The following is a 21,377-nucleotide window of genomic DNA, read 5'->3' on the forward strand; positions in this document are numbered from 1 at the left end:
AAATAAATAAATAAAGTTAAGAATGTTGGTTCATCAAAAGGTACCATTAAGAAAGTAAAAAATATCACTGAAAAGAAATAATGTTTGAGTAGACATGTTTGATCTGATTTAAATATTAAGCAATGTATGTATGCATGTATAAAACCACTACATTGTACCCCATTAATATGTACAATGCTTATTTTCTATAAATTGTTAATTGGTTGTATTCATTGTTAATTGGTTCTAGGAGGTATACAAAGTACCCAAAAGAAGTACCAAACAAAACGTTATGGCTGGGAAGGATAGAAAATCACAAGGCAATTGACACCAAAAAGTTACAGCTTGTGCACTGAACACCAAAGTATCACACTGGATGGGTTTATAGATAAATATTGGTGTAAGTACAGGTATAGATACAGATATAGGCATAGATATATATATTTTTTTCTACAAAGGACACCTATTTTGAATATATAAAGAACTACTATGATTCAAAAAAGGTATATATCCCACAAAATGCAAACATTTGCTTACTAAACAATTAAACAACATGTACTAAAATGTTCATAGGAGTACTATCTATAATAACTAAATTATCTGAATATACACAGATTGCCAAATGGTCTGACTAAATTTATTTATACACATTAGAGTATATTCACAACATGGAATATGTATCAGGGAAGAGGAACAATCTGTAACTACTTAACTATACTGGTGACTATCACAAACAATATTGAATCAAAAAAGTCAGAAATGAAAGAGTATGCATAATCTGATTCCATCATTATAAAGTTACAAAAAGCACAGAAAAAACTAATTAAAAGTAATCTGTACTACCTAAAGAATAATGGCTAGGCTTCAGGAAGCATAAGGAAGTACAGGTTTCTGGATTGTTATCTGGTTGCTGGTCACACGAGCATGTTCAGTTTGTGAAAACTCAAGAAACTGCTCTCGTGGACTTTTCTGAATTAGTATAAAAGGGCTGTGTGTGTGTGTGTGTGTGTGTGTGTGTGTGTGTTTAAGATCTAGACCTTTCTGCTTGGTCATGTTCTGTGACTGTGACAAGCAGTAGTGACAAGCACAAGACCCTTTAATTTCAAAGTAAAATATATGTTAAAGAAACTATCAGATTTCTCATTGGCTATGTCTAGATCACATGCCTCTGCAGTAAAAGAAAGGATGAAAACAGTATCCACCAGTTTTTGTTTTTTTGTGGGAAGTAGTCTTTCTTAAGCAAGAAAGATGGAGTGAAGAATGTTGCATAGTAACCAACAATGTCTGCCACCTCAGGTTAACTAGTGTTGCCACAGATATTTTTGTCTTCTCCAGTTTAGGCACTACTTGGCAGCCAAAGTCATTTGATAAAAAGGTAAATCTGAAATACCTTTATTGTTTCTTTATATAGTGAGACTGAATCCACAATCCTTCACGTACCTAACAAAGTCCTCTATAATTTGGTCTTTGTTTGCCTCTTCAGCATTATTTTGAAACAGTAATTTGCCTCACTGCATTTATTTATTTATTTGTTTATTTGTTTATTTATTTATTTATTTTTGGTATGGGAAATTGAACTCACAACCTCACACTTGCCAGGCAGGTGCTATGCTGCTGAGCTATATCCTCGGCCCCATACCTCACTGCATTTAATCATAGAATCTGGAACAATTTTTCAAAAATTTACTGTACTGGAGGCAGATTCTGAAAATATTCCAAAGGTCAAGACTTTGCAAAGAGACATTAACTGTACATTTAAAATGAGTCAAGCATCTTGCATACTCTCTAGCGAATTATTTTTATTTTTATAAATCTAAGAATGATTATGGGGACTTTTGGTCTGTTATGAGACCTATTTGACTTTAATGAATTTCCTTCTAAAGTCTAAAGTTTGGAAACCACCAAGATTTTGTGGTTCTGTTTTCAAAAATCTAGAAAGCATGGTTAAATAAACAACTATACTCAATTCCTTTGCCTCCTCTTCCAATCCCTAATCTTTCAGCCCTAAACCTCACATTCCAGTTAGATCCATTCCTTTAATGTCTCATCACTAGAAAACTCAAAAGCATAAAACCACATACAAAGTGCTTTTGTCTTCAAACTTTCCATACAATGTATGAAAATGCCGTAATATACAGTTCTAGTCCAGGAATAAGATCTGTTCATTCAGTCAAAAAAAACTGTTCACCTACAGTGTATCAGGATCTTAAAACAGTGACACATTTAGTAAGACAAAAATCAAGTTACTGGAAATTAATGTATTTCATCTTCAATAAATATATCTAATTGCTAATTTTATCCAAATAGGTAGGCTAATATAAGTAACAAGTGTTTCAAAAAGGAGACTAAACATATATTCCTTTTTATTATGACTTAGAACTAAAATGTCCTCTCAAAATCTCATGTGTTCAGAGGTGGAATTTTCAGAAGGTGACTGGATCACAGGGACTACACTCATGAGTGGTGAAGAATCGGTAGCTGAACGTGTTGCTAGGTGGCGTGGCCCTGCTGGAGGAAGTGGGTAACTGGGAGCATGTCTTTGGAGGCTGTCTCTCTCACTAGTTATCTTTCCAGTCTCTCTATGCTTCTTGGCTAACACTGGTTGAACACCTTTCCTCTGCTGGACCCTCTGCCATGCTAATTCTACCTTGGAGCAAGCTAGCCATTTTGGCCAAATGAGAAATCTGTAAGACCTACTGTTGGCGGTGTGTGAATGTCCTCATTTAACAATTATTCACTGAATGGCCATTTTGTTTTGGATTCTATCTCTAGTCGGGTGGGGCATATCAATATAAACAAAAACAATAAAATCTCTGTGCTCATGGAGGTAGTACTTCTAGTGAGAGAAGGCCAAAAGTAAACAAATAAGTGATTATCTAACATATTAAGTCCTAAAAGTGCTACAGGAGAAAAAACAGAGCAGGAGAGACAGCAGAACTACTCAGGATAGGGGGTGTGCACTTTGAACGAAGGTGGTTAGACTAGGCCTCACTGAGATGAAGGAGGTATGGTTCTAGCTGACCAATTTGTTTCAAGGCCCACTAAGAAGCAAACTCTACCATGCACATAAACTGTCTCAAACTGTTTATGTTTCATTCTTAAATATGAGAAATAGTCAAGGATCTCTAGTCATGTAAGAAACAAAGCAAAATAAACCAGAAATTGAAAGATACTAACAAATAGGATGTTCAAGGAAAGGCAGTAAAGGAAAAGAATTTTAAGAACTAAAGCAAACAATAATTAGTATTCCCAATGATGTAACATATTGCATCCATGAAACAAGAACAGAATGCTACTTTTAAAAAGAGCACAAAAGATCTTAAAAATATGTGAGAGCAAAAAAATTTTAATGTAATGAAAGTTAAATGAATTTCTTAACAAGAAGGAGAAAAAAATAAAAAAACTAGTGCAGACACTAGCTTAATACAGACACTAACAAATGATAATTCAAACAAGAGAATAAAGAAAACAGGAAAAATATCAAGGAACACAAAAACAATACTCAAGACTAAAGATGCCGGGTGTGGTGGCACACGCCTGTAATCCCAGCATTTAGGAGGCTGAGGCAGGAGGAGCACTGTGAGTTCCGCACCACCCTGGGCTACAAAGTGAGTTCAAGGCCCGTCTAAACAACATAGTTAAACCCTGTCTTAGGAAAAAAAAGAAAAAAAGACTAACAGCTAGGTATCCCTAAACTCATGAGAACCACTGAGCACCCAAAACAATGACGGAAACATACAAACAATAAGGAACAACATCATGAAATTTGGGAGTGTCAAGGATTAAGAGATTACAAAAGCTTCTACAGAGAAAAACAGGTCACATGCAAAGCATCAGAACTCAAAAATGGTATTTTATTTCACAACATTTACACTCAAAACTATGAAGCAATGGAGAATGTGTTTAATATTCTGAGGGAAAATTATTTCCAAACTAAAATTCCATACCCAGCCAAATCATCCCTCGAGGGTGAAATTAAAATAAATTTTTCAGTCATACAAGGTTTCAACAATTTACCTCCCATACAGAGCATGTGTCCCACTGAAAAAAGGAAGTCAAAAAAAAAGATAAAGTCCTAAGACCAGAGGAAAGCTGGAGGAAACTCCCAGAATGATGCGGAGGGAAGATGGCTTAAGATACCTGTATTAAGTCTGAAAAACAGACACAAAGGATTAGAAATACAAGAAATGTATCAGGGGAAACGTCTGGGAAAGAAAATCAGGAGGGAGCCAGATGAGCTGGAAGAGCTGTCCAACAGCCACACAGATCTGACCCTAGGGAAAGCAGCCAGGGAAGAAGGAAGCTGTGGGAGACCTGTGGGAAGGCGCAGTGTAGTTCTAGGGCAGGTTCAGCAAGGCTGCACGGCAGAGGACTCAGGTCAGCCTCAAGTGGGCTCCTTTAGGGTCCCCGCCATGCTCAGTCAGTGTCTCTGGGCAGAATGTGGGAGGCACGGCGTGGGCAGGAACATGGTGACTGATTTCTGAGAAGAGCTGGTGGGACCATCAGCTCCTCCTCGTAGTCCAAGAGAGCTAAGAGAAACAGTCTCATGGCCAGCTGTCATGACTTTGTAATGTGTCAGCATGACTAAAGGACATTTCCCAGGATTTCCTTCTCTAGACATTTCTGGCTAGGTGGGACACAAGAAGTATTTTCATGCAAGAAAAGTGGCAAGCATTTTGTTCTTTACTCTCGAGGTGAATAGGTGTTTCTATCTAACCACTATCTACTGGTTCACGTCACTGTCAAGGGGCAGCAGGCAGGCCAGTGCTCACTCCATCTTCCCCTGGTTCGTCTAGGTCTAGACCAAAGGCATCACCTGGTCCCGCAGGTTTTACATTTTACAAGGCCAGAGGCAGTGAGAACTGACAGTTACTCCATGTAGTGGATTGACAACAGGTGGTCAACTTATAACCCCCAGCCAAACTGAGTAAGTGTGGGAGGCCCACCTGGAGACTGCTGCCAGCAGCATAAGAGGCAGACCTGGAGAAGTTAGGCTGCCGGGAGCTGAGAGAGGCTGCTGCGAGCTGAGAGAGACTGCTGGGAGCAGAGAAAGGCTGTTGGGAGCTGGTGGAAGCTGTACAGAGCTGTTGGTGTTCGGCTGCTTTCCCTAAGGTCAGATCTGTGTGGCTGTTGGACAGCTCTTCCAGCTCATCTGGCTCCCTCCTGATTTTCCTTCCCAGACGTTTCCCCTGATACATTTCTTGTATTTCTAATCCTTTGTGTCTGTTTTTCATGCTGGCTTTCCCGATGAACTTGGCTGTTTTCATCCTGAGGAGCTCGGGACCTCGTTGGCACTGAGAATGGCTTTGGTTCACTTTGGGGGAGCTCTGGTCCTCACCTTGAGCATTGCTTCCTGGATCTGGAGGGGAAGACGGTACACTGCTGGTCTCCAGAGAAGCTTGCTGTGTTGGCTTCCCTCATGGAAACTCGGCCATCTTGATCATTGGAGGAGCTCGGGACCTCACGATTGCTGAGGATGGCTGTGGTATCTTTCAGAGGACCTCTGGTTCTTCTGAGTGTCACTTCCTGGTTCCAATGCAGATCCCTCAGCCTGCTAGCACAGATCCTTCATCCCACTGGCACAGACTTTCTAGATTCCACCACTGACCTTTGGGCCTTCACAGTGCAGATCTGTGAAACAGGCCTGCATGAGATGTGTTATGGGCTCTGGACCTCCAGTTGGATATGTGGGAGGCATTGTTATGGGCTCTAGGTTCACCTGGCCTCATGCAGGACATTATAGAATCCAGGCCCTCAGCTGATTTTTGGTTTATAGTATATGGACAGATTTCCTGCACTCTTTTGTAAATCATTCTTTGGGTGACTATTATAAATAATCTTATAAAATACGTGTCCTGTATGATAGTGTTTCACCTTGCACAGTAACCTCCAAACCATGACACTCTAGTTTGTCTCCATAGGTTAAGCTCATGCTTGTGAGTTCCAGATTGTCTTTGCTTTCCACTACTTTCCACCAATCTTCACTTTTCAACTTTTTGCTCTGTGAACTTCAAGCTCATGTTCTTCATCCAAAGTGAAAACAACAGCCTTCAAAATTTCCTTAACCAACTCCTACTTGAGTAAGGCAAAATACCTGTAACAAATCTTATTATATAGCTTCTTATCTCCACACATGTACCAAGTGCTCTGCTTCACTGATAGAACTTTCACGGACACACTGACGGGCTGGACAGCAGTCTAGGAATGATGTTTTCAAGAAAACCATGTAGGACTGAGAGAAAACGCATGGTTGTGTACAGAGGTATTTTATAGTTCTGTCAGAGAATTTAGAGATATACTGATAAATAACATTTTCAAAATTAAGGGGTCAAAAAGGCAACTAATAACACCAGGAAAACAAAATAATGCCTTAAAAAATAATTTCAGGAAGGACATAATATAACTCAGTAATAAACAATACATATGTGGTCACGATAATGAAAATGTGCTTATTGATTTCAGCAAATACCACAAAAGCTGTATTAGGAAAATGAAGAAAAAAGATGTACATAAAAGAAGAAATGGATTTATATAGAGCTAAATTATCATGTTTTATAGTAGAACATCAGTAGGTCATATCTTTACATAGAGATATGTACATCCACATAGTGAGAACTGGGGGAAAAATGCAGAGCAAGAAAATTTGAAAAACTTAAATTTTGGCACAAAAAGAATCATGTGTAAACTTAGGACCAGAAGAGGTGTGGCTGATGAAGAGATCACCACCACTGAAAAGAAACCAAGTAATTTGTACAAGGATAAGAAGGGGATATTGGATATCAGAAAAAACCCACCTACCTAGCTGGGCATAGTGGTGTATTCCTGTTATCCCAGCACCCAGGAGGCTGAGGCAGGAGGACTGCCATGAGTTAGTTCAAGGCCAGCCTGGATATGGAAAGTTCAATGTTGGTGTTAACTATAGAGGAAGACCATGTCTCAGAAAGAAAAAAAAAAAAAGGAAAAAGAAAAAGAAAGGCCCTACCTATTACAGCCTTAAAGTTGGAAAAGTATAAACCTTTCATTTGAGAAAAGAGGCTCTGAGGCCCTGCTCAAGAAGGCTTGCCTAGGGAGCTGGTGGTTCTTTGGGATTGATATTGCGCTCAGCCATCCAGGCACTCTGAAACCACTAGCCATGGTCCAAGGGGGCCTGGCTACTGTTCCCACTGACAGCAGACCTCAGCACTGTTTATATGATGCTGGTTTTACCTACATACAGAATTCAAGAGTTGTGGGGTCAAAAAAACTTACAATCAGATTTCAAAGGAAGGCCTAGGAGGCCAGGCAAGGAGCCCCTGATGGGGCAGTACATAAAGCTGTGGGAATCTTGCTGACGATACAGTGGAGACACCATGAAATCAGAGGTGCCAGGAATGTGAAACATGCTGAGAAAAGCTGCAGGTTGTAAGCGAAGCCATCCCAGGAGAGAGGTCACGTGGCTGCAACCAGCAAAGCCATGGAGGCAGGCTTCTATGGAACTCATATCTCATGACCACATACCCTGGATGTTGAACAGGAAGCTACAGAATTTAATGTTTGCCTTGCTGAGTTTCTGTCATGTATTAGTCCCACTTTTTTATACCCATATTCCCCCTGCATTTTTTGGTATTGGAAATCGAACTCAGGACCTCACTACTTCTCCCTTTCGGAATGGAAATGTTTACCCAAGCTATAGAATGTTGGAATTATTTAACTTGTTTGTTTGTTTACTTTTATAGAAATTCAAATCTAAGAATTTCCCTTCAGTCTCAAAAAAGACTTTGACTTGGAATTCTAAAAGCTGCTGGCACTGTTGAGACTTTGGGAGAGGAATTATTGTGTCTTGGTTGTATGCAAGATAGCTGTAATTATGTTAGGTGGAATTATCTGCTTATTTGGGAACTAACTATGGTTGAAGGAGCTGTGTTTGGGTATCAAGCTGACGAGGGGTGGGAAGTGTGTCAACTTGACTTGCTTTAGAATTAAACCTAGTGGACTGGTAGAACACACTTCTAGCTCTGTCAATAGAGGTATAGCCTAGGGGTCTATATATGGTCAATGCCTCCTCTTCTCTGACACTATTCCCTTGCTCTGCTTCCCAGTCTCCATGAACTAACCAACTTTGCTTCATCATGCCTTCCGCCAGGATGTTTCTGCTATAGAGCTAGCTGTCCAAAACTGAGTTCCCTTAAAATATGAGCAAAATTAAACCTCTCCTCTTTTAGGTTGTGAGTGTTGTCATGAACAACAGGAAAGCTCACTAATAAAGAGAACTAGGAAGAGTGTCATAAAAAGGATAGTGCCTAGCTCTAAAAGATAGGAAAAAGACTGTGATAAGGAAGGAAAGAAAAGAAGTATATTCTGAGATACTCAGAATGTTCTATTTCTTACACTAAATAGGTTATATAAATATGTGTGTATGTTTTGTGGATAATGGGGGGAAACACTAAGCAACCAACAGAACCTATCACAGAAAACCTATACAAGCATGTACTTGAGGCTTAGCTTTTTCACAGTGCTTGATATTCCAGGTAACACTATTACTTATCATGACATAAGCTATAAAATAATAAATCAAAATTTAGAATAAAATTTATATGTACAGTAGGTCTGACTAAACTTTTTCCCAATATATGTAGATTTAGATATTTTACATACATACATGTGTAATTTTTAAGGCACCAAAAATTGAAACGATACACTATCAATCTATTACCATAAATTTATTTTACATTTGCATTAGAATGTGTCTGTAATACAGAACAATGATGTTCATGTTAGGGAATTAATTAGTACATGCATATGACAGATCTTGTTCATTTTCAACCCCTGTCCCACCCTCTCCCTGAGTCCCTCCTCCATCTCCAAAAGTTGGCCTTCTACTTTCTCCTCTACTGTACTCATTTCTGTCTGTTCCTATTTTAGGTTTACTTAAGAAAATATGCACTATTTAATATTATGAGTTTGGCTTCATGATGATCTCAAGTTCCATATATTTCCTTAAAAAAAAAAACATGATTTCATTACTCTTTATGGCTAAATAATATTCCATTGCACATTTTCTTTATCCATTTATCTAATTGGGCATCTAGACTGTTTCCAGAGCTATTGTGAACTGCATCACTATACTCATGGACATGCAGGTACCACTGCAGTTTGATGTCCTTAATTCTCTTCACAAGACACTCAGGAGAGGTACAGCCAGCTCAAATTGTATTTCCTTGTTCAGTTTTTTGAGGAATTTCCATAAGGTATCAGTTGACATTCCTACCAGAGAAGGTTGGTTCCTTTTCCCCAATATCCTCACCAGCATTCACTGCATTTTGAGTTCTTGATGGAGAAAGATGAAATAAACTGTTGCCTTGATTTGCATTTCTCTAATGGCACAAAATGCTGACCATTTTTCATGTACCTATTGTCCATTTGTACTACTTTTGAGAAGTATCTGTTCATTTTAATTTCCCATTTTTTCATTGGGCCTTTTATTTTGGGGCTCTAATTTTTTGTTTTTTAATACAGCCTAGGTAATAGGAATCTATCAGAGGAATACCTAGCAAAATTTGTCTCTCATTCTGTAGGTTGTCTCTTCACTCTGTTGATTGTTTCCTTTGATGTACAGAAATGTTTTAGTTTGATGTAATCTCAATTGTTAATTCTTGATATTATTTCCTGTGTTTCTGAAGTTCTACTCAGGAAATGTCTAAGTCTATGGTTTTAAGTGTTTTTCTTATGTTATCTTCTAGCAGTTCCAAAGTTTCTAGTTTTATACCTAGGTCTTTGGTTTATTTTTATTTGATTAGCACATAAAAGACAGGAATCCAAACCATTCTGATTTGACTTGAGTACAGGGTGAGAGAAAGAGATGTAGTTTTGATCTTCTGCACATGGCGATCCAGTTTTCCCAACACAATTTGTTAAGGAGGCTGAATTTTCTCCAGTACATGTTTCTGGCTCCTTTGTCAAAAAATTAGATGGCTATAATTGAGGTATAAGTTGTTTCTTCTGGTCTATATGTCTGTTTTTGTACCAGTACCATGTTACATTTGTTATTACAGCTTTGTAGTCTAACCTGAAATCTGACATTATGATCCCTTCAGTATTGTTCTTTATGCTCAAGATTGCTTTTGCTATTCTGCATCTTTTTTTTTTCTGGATCTTTTTGATTCTATATAAATTTTAGGACTTTTTTTCTAGTTCTGTCTTACCACCATAATTTTTTTTTGAAACCAGGAATTGAACTCAGCACCTCGTACTTGCCAGGCAGGTGCTGTGCCACTAAGCTATATTCCCAGCCCTACCACCATAAATTTTAACAGTAAGTAAATATTCAAAACAAGGGAAGGTTAAAACTAACATTTTGGGAAAAAGACCCCAAAAAACTAGCATTTCAATATATTAGTAATGTATTTCAAAACAGGCTGTGTAACAACCACCATTTGATTTTAAGCCGTAAGCATTGATGAAGAGAATAAGGAATTTAAAATGACAAAAAATTACGGTAAAAAATTTTTACATAAATCACTTAACCATTAAGCAAATAATTGTTATTTAAAAATTCCACCGAAGCAGAAAGATACATGAAGAACTAATTACCTTTTAAAAATATGTTCTGAATAGCAATGAAGCCTTTAAAAGGTCACTTTGTTATCAATCTGCCTTCAAAAAGACATAAAAGCTAAGACAAGACGTATAAGAAGTAGGGAAGAAACATAACACATACTTTTGATCAAGCGATACCTCTTTCTTTCTTTTTTTTTTTTTTTTGGTTTTTCTCTGGTACTGGGAACCGAACTCACAACCTTGCGCTTGCCAGGCAGGCGCTTTGCCACTGAGCTAAATCCCCAGCCCCTAAGAGATACCTCTTTCAAGAAAGAAAAATAAGTCACATACAAAGCACCAGAAATCAAAAGTGGCATTATATTTTTCAACATCCACAGTAAAAACTATGAGGCAATACAGAATGTATTTAAAATTCTGAGGAAAAATACTTCCAAAATAGAATCCCATACCCAGCCAACTGAGAGACTGTTACTGTAAAGGTATCACAATTCTTTGGAGGTAGTGAATAAAAAGCATCTAACCACAATGTAATCTTAAATACATTTTATGGGCATGTAACACTCTGAGGGGTACTAGGAGAAAAGGTAGTGAGAACATTTAGGAGTAGATGATGGAAACAACTATCCATTAAGGTTGACTCCATTAAAGTTTCATACTTAATAATTTTTTTTCTTTTTCTATAAGATAATGGTAGTTAACAATGACTAGTATTTTTAGAACACATATTCTTTGCCAGACACTGTCTTAAGAATTTTACATGCATTCGTTTATTTCAATCTTGCAACAGCCTGAGGCATACTATATTAATCTTGTTTTTGTATGCAAGAAATCTAAAGCACAGAGAGGCTGCCTTCTCAATACCAGGGTTAAGTGGTACAGCAGGAATTCAAAAACTTCCCAAGATGAATCCAAAGCTGGAACTCTCAGATCTTTATCAACTCAAAATAAATACATATATATCCAATAGTTATATGGAGCAAATATTCACAATTTCATGAGATTATATAAAAAGCACACTACTTATTTCTAAAGCCTATAAAAACATTACCATTTTTCAAGGTCTGGCTCATTTAAACCACCATTCATTAAGCTGCTACTATGTACCAACTCAGGCACTTAATACGTATTTGCTTTAATCATCTTAACACCACATCCCTAATTTATAGCAGCAGACTCTAAAGTTCTCAGAAGTCATATAATTAGCCTGAGGATCACTTTGCTAATGAAGAATGCCAGTATTTCAAAGTAATTTTCCTGAGAAACACCTGGACATCACAAAAGTAATAGAGTAGTTTTAAGGTATGTTTGTCTGAAATAAGAATAATACAATAAGCCGGGCATGGTGGCACACATCTTGGGAGGCTGAGGCAAGACAGTTGATGTGAGTTTGAGGCCAGCCTGGACTACATAGCAAGACCCTGTCTCAAACAAAAAAAAAGAAAGAAAGGAAAGAGTAATATAGTAACAATTCCTGAGATGAGTAAAAGTGAATAAATATTGACAACCCCAAAGCTATACTCTTACATATCCTTTAAAGAGAGGTGAAAATCGGAGGGGGACTGGGAAGAAAAGAAGAAACTATCAACTGTGTGAAAGTCTCACAGTATTCATTGCTTTATGTTAGTTACTATACACAAAAATAGAGCATGAGCATGATAACAAGTAAAGTTCTTGTTACAGATCCAGGCAAAAGTAAACACCAAACATACATGTCCAGTTGTCAAATTGAAATGAAAACATCTCTAACTATTCTCAATAATAGGTGTTCAAAACACCTGAAACAGCTCCCCCAATACACATTTTGCTTGCAAGATCTGTGATTCCACTGGTCCCATAATTCATATATGATATGTTCTGTTCATAGAAGTAAATAAAGTCCAAAACACTAGTCTCATAATTTATTTTCAAAAGTACTGAGCCATATCTAGAATATCTATGAATGAAGTTATACAAAATAAATATTTTGGAGTACAGATATAACAGATTTTATTTCATATGAATTTTAAAAGCACTGAACTAACTTTACCACTTGCAGCTTAGATATGAAGTTTGACTTCATCATTATGTGAATTATCATCATTTTGAGAAAAATGTTAACTCGTTTCCTAAAGCTGCAGTCAGTGACAACGAAATAGAAAAAGCAAAGGCATTTCTGTCCTAGTCACAAGCACCAACAAACAGTCCAGTGGGGAAATGGCAGTGTACAGGTTACCCTGTGAGCAATTTGGCTTCATGGCCATCAGGAAACTCAGGCCCATTAGGCCTTAGTAGAAAACTAACATGTTAAGAGCATGGTGCTTTTACTTCCCCTCCTAGAAGCCATATGTAAGATATATTTTGATTTTGGTCCATCCTCTGGACAAAAAAAAAGGTTAAGGACAATTAATAAGTAAATACAGAAGAATATGGGAGATCAGCAAACAGTTTTATCCAGCACACCTGTTGACTAAAATTGTCCAATTGGTCCTCAATATACAGTAATCTCATTCTAATAATCAGAAGAAACAATTAGAAGTCATATGACTATTATAAAATGTCAAGGTGCATTTTATTTGAAGAAACTCAAATGCAAATAAATGTGAAATTATTTATGAAAAACAGTCAAAATGACAAAAACCAAGTTTCAGCAAAGATGTACATATCTACTTTTATTGACTGCTATATAGAAAATTTTTAACAACAAAACAATATTGAATAACTCCGATAAGCCTTATGGACGACTATATACCAGAACTTCCATTATACCAAATTTAAACCTGAAGAATCCTATTATCTGGTAATTGATTTCTGTTTTTCATGTTTTTTAAATATGAATAAAGGCTGAGATTGCCAACACACTACAATTTGTAAAATTGTTCCTTGTGTCTAATACAATACATAGAAGCATAACAGCAGTTAAAATGAATGAAGGGAATAAGACTAAAAATGAGAAGTTATTCTGAGAGTTATAAATATCCTTCTTAATGTAGTTCTTGACTAGGAAGCAGTTATGTAGGGTCAGGTGAAAAAGCTGACTAACTGAAAACAATATTGTGAAGAAATAAACATACTTAATCCGAATTTCCAGTGAGATACAGGACATTTATGACATTTTTAATATGCAGCTCGTCAAGATATACTTCATTTTATATAAATAAAACAGATTTTAAAGGGCAAAAACTAATCTTGAAATCGGTATTTAACACATATCTTCAACAAAAGCTCATTATTTAGCCTTCAATACTTCTAGTTTCATTTCAAATTTTTCATTATTTTATAGTTTTTTTTCTACTTTTTCATGTGCCAATGACAACAGTATAACACACATCTATGACAACTTCTCCTACAAACAGAAATCCTCACAAACTGAAAGTATAAGGACCAACAAATGTTTAACTACACTCAGGAAACACAAGAGTCTTTATTCCAAAAGGAACGTTCAGTAAAAAATGATGTGTGAACAGCAGACACTGATGTTCACACAAGCATACTGCAGACAACCCAGCGGGCGGTTTTCTGTTTTTTTTGGATTATGCTCTGGAGGTGCTGGCACAATGGAATTTCAATACCATAATTGCTTATTTCTCTGTGTATCTTTAAAATAACAGGTAACGAAAAAATTACAAAAGTAACAAAATAAATGTTTTTAATTCTTCTTTTCAATCGATGTAATTTAGAACTATTATACAAATAGAGAAGCAGCACAAAAGGGGGGGGAATAGAAATAAAGTAATGTTCCAAAGGTTCAGTTTACAAGGACCTCACACAAAGTTTTTTTTTTCCCCTCTGCAACTCTTACTAGAAACAGTATTATTTGCTAAAAATGCACTAGCTGCCAAGAGCTATGGTCCATCTAAAGCAAAATGCTTAAGATGGAAATAGAGTGCTAATACAAAGAAAGGAAAGGATTCAGTATACAAATTTCTGTAAAATCTATTAACATAAGATTTTGATTTTTATATATCTTTTTGACTAAAAATAATTACAATAATAGATAAAATACTAAAATATATAGTACTGTATTAAAACAATAAGACGTAATCAGATTTCAAACTTTCTAATTAAACCTTTTTTGTAAGTTATTGGGAATTCAACACTAGTCTTGGTTCACATGATAGAACAATGGGAAAATTTTCCGAATGGTTGAACACTAACCCTGACAAGTGTGGAGAGCCAACTACAATACATTATATGGTAGCATAACCTGCCACCCACGTTGCTGAGAGAACAGCTTTCAAACACATGCACTGAGCTGTAAAACCACAAAATCCCTTATTACACATTGTCTTTCTTACTCTAGGTGAAATATACCATCAATTCTTTCCATTATAAATCTTTTTTATTACTATTTTCGAAGCCCGTTTACAATATGTTGTTTTCTGACGATGTAAAAGATATCTTTTTTTAAAAAATGCAGTAAGAACATTATCACCCTTTTATAGCATTACAAATGAAGGCTGCAGTTAGGGCACAAATTTTCAGATAATTTTGAGGATCCATATTATCTAAAATGAATTTCCAGATAAAATTCCTTTTCTTACCTTTCAAAAAGAGCTCACTGCAATAACGGTCAATGACTGCCAAATACAAAAGGATTTCAGATAAGAACAAGAAGGATGAATAAAACTTGGACAGTACTCTTTTACAAAGACACTACTTTTGGAGATTCAAGATAGTTTAAATCACTTCAAAAACATATTTCCCTGTAAAATTTTGCTTGACTAGTTTCCCACCAAAACCCTTCTCCTCTCCTTTGCATTTCCTTCCCCAACTCCAGCCCACCATGATCCACCTCAATCCACAGTCTGCAAACTGAATCATAGCATTCCAGAACAGTTACAGGACATAACAGTTTCTTCTGGGGTTTTCATTTGCAATGTTGTTGGCCAAGAGAATTTTATTTGTGAGTGTTTCTATTATACTGACAGGGTCAATTAGCCCTGTGAACTATTAGTCTTTCTGCCTAATAGCTTGGTGGATTATTCAACTGGGACCGTTCATAACCTATAACTGAATGCAGCCAATTAACCTCAGAAATATGACAATATTGGTTACCTAATGGGATTTTAAGTTTACCTTAATAACATACTATAGTTCTATTTCCCCAAATTGAGGGTATATTATTTGATAGAAACTGTACTTCCCCCAAATTGAATTGTTTTAAGTTGTGATACATAAATTACAGAGTAATTTTTATTTCACAGAAAATTTTGAAACTTTTTGAAATAATAACCAGCTATTATGCCTACATTTTCCGATATGTTTATATAACTAAATAAAACATACAAAGGGCCAGGGATATAGCTCAAGGGCACAGTGGCTGCCTGCAAAGTGCGAGGTTGTGACTTGGATTCCTCGTACCAAAAGAAAAAAAGGGAGGGGCTGGGGATTTAGCTCAGCGGCAAAGCGCCTGCCTGGCAAGCGCAAGGTCGTGAGTTCAGTTCCCGGTACCGGAGAAAAACCTAAAAAAAAAAAAAAAAAAAAAAAAGGAAAAAAAGGGAATATGTAAAACACATGAGAACCACATATTATACAGTATCCAGTGCTCTTATCATGATTTCTCCCCAAGGTGCAGAAAGCACTACTACTTACCCAGAAACTACTATGAAAACAAACTTGTATTTTACTTCAATATTCAAACAATCCTTAAGTTGTCAAATATTTTTTTAAAAAGCACATAAGAGAATTTGCCTTAGTTGAGTGTTTCCTATATGACAGGCAATAAATAATTTGCAACCTTTATCTCAACCATCTCAGGAATCCACTGTGATGCATGTATAAAAACCTGAGGTTTCAGAGGAGTCAAATATGTTTCTAAATTTCACACAGCTAATAACTTGCAAAACTAAGATCTGAAACCAGATCTGTGTGGTTCACCAAATTGTGGTCTTTGAATGTCATTCAGCCTAAAAAATACAGATATTCCCTTGGTCCCATCCCAGTGTCATTTTACAGTAAGTGGATCATATAACACTGCCAAGCTCCAACACCATTCTACAAAACAGTGGTATCCAATCATCATTGAAGGAGATTAATTAAGGGTGTTTTGATAGTCCTACAATTAAACAAACATCAAAGCTGTATTAATAGTAACACACTATTAAATAGTTTTCAAATCACTTCCAACCCAAATGCATGCTCACATATATAAATGTATGTGTGATCTACACACACACTTAGCCCACATACCTACTCATTTAAAATGCTACTTGCCAAGATTCCCAGTCTCCAAAACAAAGACACTGTCCATTTTTCCAGCTCACAAAGAAATAAAAAGTTGTTTTAATGTGACATGAGTCAAGCTGTCAATCCTTTTGCAAAGAATAACTTTTTAAGTCATGCTTATTTTAACTATCTAATTTAGTGAGCCAATTTAACATATGTTCTGACAAAAACTGTATTAGGATTACCTCAGCTTTGTTTTATCAAGTTGCAAAAACCCAATTTGTTTAATTGCTATGTCAAAGTCACCTAAAAACAAATACCTGTTACAGAAGCATGATCCAAAAATCAATTACTACTTCCAACTTCGCTGCCTTTTGACTGGCTACAGTTATTCTCTAGTAAAATAGTTGCATAATTATGCAAACTACTGGCTTAGCTAAAAGTCATGGCAATAAAGATGTGTATAATCACTTTTCTTTAAAAATTCTCATGTATACCTTTCTTACTCTATAAAATTGATACTGAGAATATTGAATTATTTTAAAAGAATACATCCTTCAGAGAGAGTAGAAGGGCTCAGAAGTATAATTCAAAGTCATCTATATCATTAAGTCAATTTTGCTTACTTCTCAAATAAATCAAAATAAATTTCACAGCATAAAACATTTCAAGTACAGAGTACAAAATTTTTAAAAAGGTATCCAAGTTAGTTAACAATTACCTTTATAAAGAAAGACCTAAAGGGGCTGGGGATTTAGCTCAGTGGCAAAGCGCCTGCCTGGCAAGCGCAAGGTCATGAGTTCGGTTCCCGGTACCAGGGAAAAACCAAAAAAAAAAAAAGGAAGACCTAATACACTGACACAATGGTCAACATATGCTATTAAATTTTAGGCATTTAAGTAGATAATATTAGAAGACTTAAAAATGCAAAACTATAACTTACATATGTCACAAACTAATAATGCCATTGACATTGTTACTTTGAAGAATTTATATTATCTTATCCTACATTAACAGAAATTTCATTAAATTAAAAAAAAAAAACCTTAGCTAACCTACAGGAGAGGCATTCTCTGTCCAACTGTGGATTCTTGATACTGAAATGCCAAATATCAACATTTACAAAGTCAACAACAGCAGCACCAAAGGAATTGAACACCAAAATAACCTAGCTAGTCTCTTTGACTTTAGCATGACTTACTATATTTAGGACACACTTATCAGCTCTTCCCAACCTTGTACAGTCACATATAAGTAAGGATAAAGCAAGTAGCTAACATAGAGCTAAAGGAGAAAGTGTAGGACACAAACTTCTATTAACTAAGAATCTACTATGTATTATGTATAAAGATGTTTTTACACAGCATAACTTAATCTTCACAACCACCCAAAACAGATAGGCACTATGAGTTACAGTTTCTAAATAAATAGAAGTTTAGAAACAAAAATCACCCTGTATCACAAAATATTTAAGTGCTAATACAGAGACTGCAACTCTGATCCAACAGACTCCAAAACCCGTTAAGTAAAGCAGCATGTGGCAAATACAGTCTAGAAACATGTGCCTTTCTTTGGCTTAGTTCTCATCCTTCTGTCCTACTCTGAAAGCAATATTTAAAACCCAGATTGCAGATTATGAAAGAGAGTGGGTTTTCCCCCGTAAGCCAAGGTTACAGAACTCTGTGTCCAATGGTGAGTACAATGTGACTCTGGGGAAATATTAGCAAGTTTCAAACCACCACAACCTCAGGTTAAATGGAGTTCAGTGAGTCATGGTAATTCCATGCTACTGATAATCCTGACTTTAGTCAACAGAAAGCTCTCAAATTTGAATTCCATATTTGTCTTAAGCAATTCCCTCTCAATACCAGATAAGCATTCAATCAAAAGAAGTATTCTAAAGCCAAGAATACTACTCAAAGCCTTTCACTGACTTTCTGCACAGAAACAGTAAAACTGTAAAATTTACCAACTAGACTTTACAGACTAAACAATTAAGTCAGGAAGAAGTTTCTTCTTATTCTTCGAAGTACCTTCCCTGTCATACTTTGCCTAAGCTTATCACCCTTGGGCCATGAATGAGGCAAATTATGAGTCTCCTCATTCCCCAAAAAGTACCACGCAATCCCCTTGAGTCATTATCTTCTCTAAGATCACATGCTTCTATCAGAAAGCAGAACCAATAGGGTTGAATCTTTTTTTTTTTTTTTTTTTTTTTCAGTCTTTTTTGAGATAAGGTTTCACTGTGTAGTTCAGGCTGGCCTTGAGCTTACTTTGTAGCCCAAACTGGCCTCGAATCCACAGTGATCCTCCTACCTCAGCATTACAAGCATGCACCACCACACCCTGTCTTGAATCATTTTAAGAATTAATCTGCCTTGGATCCTTTTCAGTAAAGCTAAAAGAGATACCCCTGCACTGTTTTTTAGATAAATATCAAGGACCACTGCAGGAAAAAAAATACGTAAGACAGGCCATAGTACCCATAGCCACTTTGCCATGAGGATGATCGAGACAGATAATGTCCTTGTGCTAATGGAAGCTATCAAAGGTTAGACACATATACACACACAATTAAGTTACAAATTTGGCCTCAGGTTCTTGGTAGTTAAGACAAAATGGATATCATTACTGGTTCTGACAGAGTACAAATTTCTTCTACTTACAAACAGAAATTTTTCCAAAGGGCCAATAATATGCTTTTTAGTCACATGTGCCAAGTTTTAACTACAGAAATGACTCTCCTATCACCTCCTGGTGGCTGACAGATTTCTCCTTTTCAACCCCTTATGAGCCTATGAATTAACACTAAAGAGAAATTCTATAAAAGTGATTTTACAAAATAATGCATTTGAAGTATAACATTTACAAATGCTAAAGAACGTATATGCTTTTCAAGCACTTGCTAATTTTTAAAAAAATTAGGAAATTCAACAATCTGAAGATCTAAGGGTAAGCCTAGAAGACTACGACATCACAGTTATTTCTTCAGATAAATTTTGTATCTAATACCTCTTTACAGTAATCCATTAACATAGGAAAATAAAACTCTGAGGTTCAATTTCAAGGGTCTAGCAATTATATCTAAGATGAGTACAATATTTAGTAGACAACAAAAATGTATGCAATATTCTTTTTGTTGTTGTTGCCTTTTTTGTTATTTTTCCGGTACTGGGAATCAAACTCACGACCTTGCGCTTGTCAGGCAGGAGCTGTGCTGCTGAGCTAAATCCCCAGCCCTGTATGCAGTATTCTTAAAGGGCTATTTGTTTCTGATGAATCTGAAAGAAAATGCAACTAGAGAATATGGTTACTGTTAAGAGATACTCTGTGTAAACAAAATACACTAATTGGTCAGATTCACTAAATCACATGAGAGAAGGAGTGAAACAGAACCTTGAAAAATATACAATTATTTTAACTGGGATTTTAAAGAAATTAGAGTAAAATAATACCATATGATTTCACTTAAATGTGGACTCTAAAGAAGTTCAATGCATAAAAGACGAAGAACAGAATAGGGATCACCAGAAGTTAGAGGGTACAGGGGTTGGGGAGATAATTTTGTGTCAAAGGACATAAAATCTCAGTCAAAAGAGAAGTTTTATATCACGATTGTGGTGGATTGACAACTGGTGGTCAATTTGTAACACCCAGCTGAAATTGACACTGCATGTGGAAGGCCCACCTTTATTTTGTTGCCAACAAAATAAAAGAACTGGAGAAAAAGAAGAGAAGCTGTTAGGGAGCTGTTGGTTCTCCCAGGCGCTGTTGGTTCCCCTGGAGGAGCTTGTCATCCTGGCTTTCCTGGTATGAATGTGGCTGTTATCATCAGAGAAGCTCGGGACCTTGTCACAGGGAATGGCTACAGTACACTTTGGGGGATCTCTGGTCCTTACTCTGAGCATTGCTTCCTGGCTCCGGAGAGAAAGGTGGTGCACAACTCAGTCTCCCGGAGAAACCTATTGCACTGGCTTTCCTGATATAGACTCGGCTGTTATCATCAGAGAAGCTTGCAACCTCACTGTTGCTGAGAATGGCTGTGGGACCTTTTGGGGCAGCTCTGGTTGTTACTTTGAGTGTCACTTCCTGGCTCCAGTGCAGTTTCCTCAGGCTGCTAGCACAGATCCTTCATTCTACTGGCACAGACTTTCTGGCTTCTACCACTGACTTTTAGGCCTTCCCAGTGCAGATCCATAAAACAGGCCTGCATAAGACATTGTCATGGGCTCTTGGCATCTAGTTGGACTCTTCGGAGGCACTGTTAGGGATTCTAGATCTTCACCTGGACTCTGCAGGACATTACTGTGGGATCCAGGCCCTTAGCTGGATTCTTTTGGTCTTTAGTGTGTGGACAAATTCCTGCACTCTTTGTATATGCCTCTTTAGGTGACTTATAAAATAATCCTATAGATTGTATCCTGTATTAAACTGTTCCCCTGGCAACCCCTGACTACAACACTGACTATAGGTAGTAACTATATATTGTTTTTTTGTTTGTTTGTTTCTTTAAAGAGTAAAAGGAGGATAACATAATAATAGGGGGGCTTACCAAATTACAGACAAAGTGGTAGGAAATTATCAATGGTTATTGTTTTACATATTGTTATCTACAAGATAGTTTCTCAGGAAATCAAATAGACAAATAATAGTGAGGTACAGTCAAAAGAGGTAGGAGATTATCAATAGCTGTTGTACTATACTTTGGTATCTTCAAA

The 21,377-nt window shown here is 36.6% G+C and overlaps 1 protein-coding gene and 1 long non-coding RNA gene across 5 annotated transcripts in view; one reads left to right on the forward strand and one right to left on the reverse strand.

Moving 5' to 3' along the window:
• Anapc10 (anaphase promoting complex subunit 10) overlaps positions 1–21,377 on the reverse strand; it is an 84,581-nt gene that overhangs the window by 14,387 nt on the left and 48,817 nt on the right. Inside the window, exon 5 of one of the 3 annotated variants that reach the window (XM_005386639.2) lies at positions 15,036–15,071. The exons of the other annotated variants lie outside the window; for them this stretch is intronic. Coding sequence (XP_005386696.1) covers positions 15,039–15,071 — 33 coding nt within the window. The 3' untranslated portion in view covers positions 15,036–15,038. The remainder of the gene's footprint in view (positions 1–15,035; positions 15,072–21,377) is intronic. 3 annotated transcript variants of the gene reach the window in all.
• The window catches only part of LOC106148763, a 65,264-nt gene that overhangs the window by 8,913 nt on the left and 34,974 nt on the right, over positions 1–21,377 (forward strand). The window lies entirely within an intron of this gene.

Source organism: Chinchilla lanigera, unplaced genomic scaffold (assembly GCF_000276665.1).
Source record: "Chinchilla lanigera isolate Chin_1 unplaced genomic scaffold, ChiLan1.0 scaffold00027, whole genome shotgun sequence".
NCBI lineage: Eukaryota > Metazoa > Chordata > Mammalia > Rodentia > Chinchillidae > Chinchilla > Chinchilla lanigera.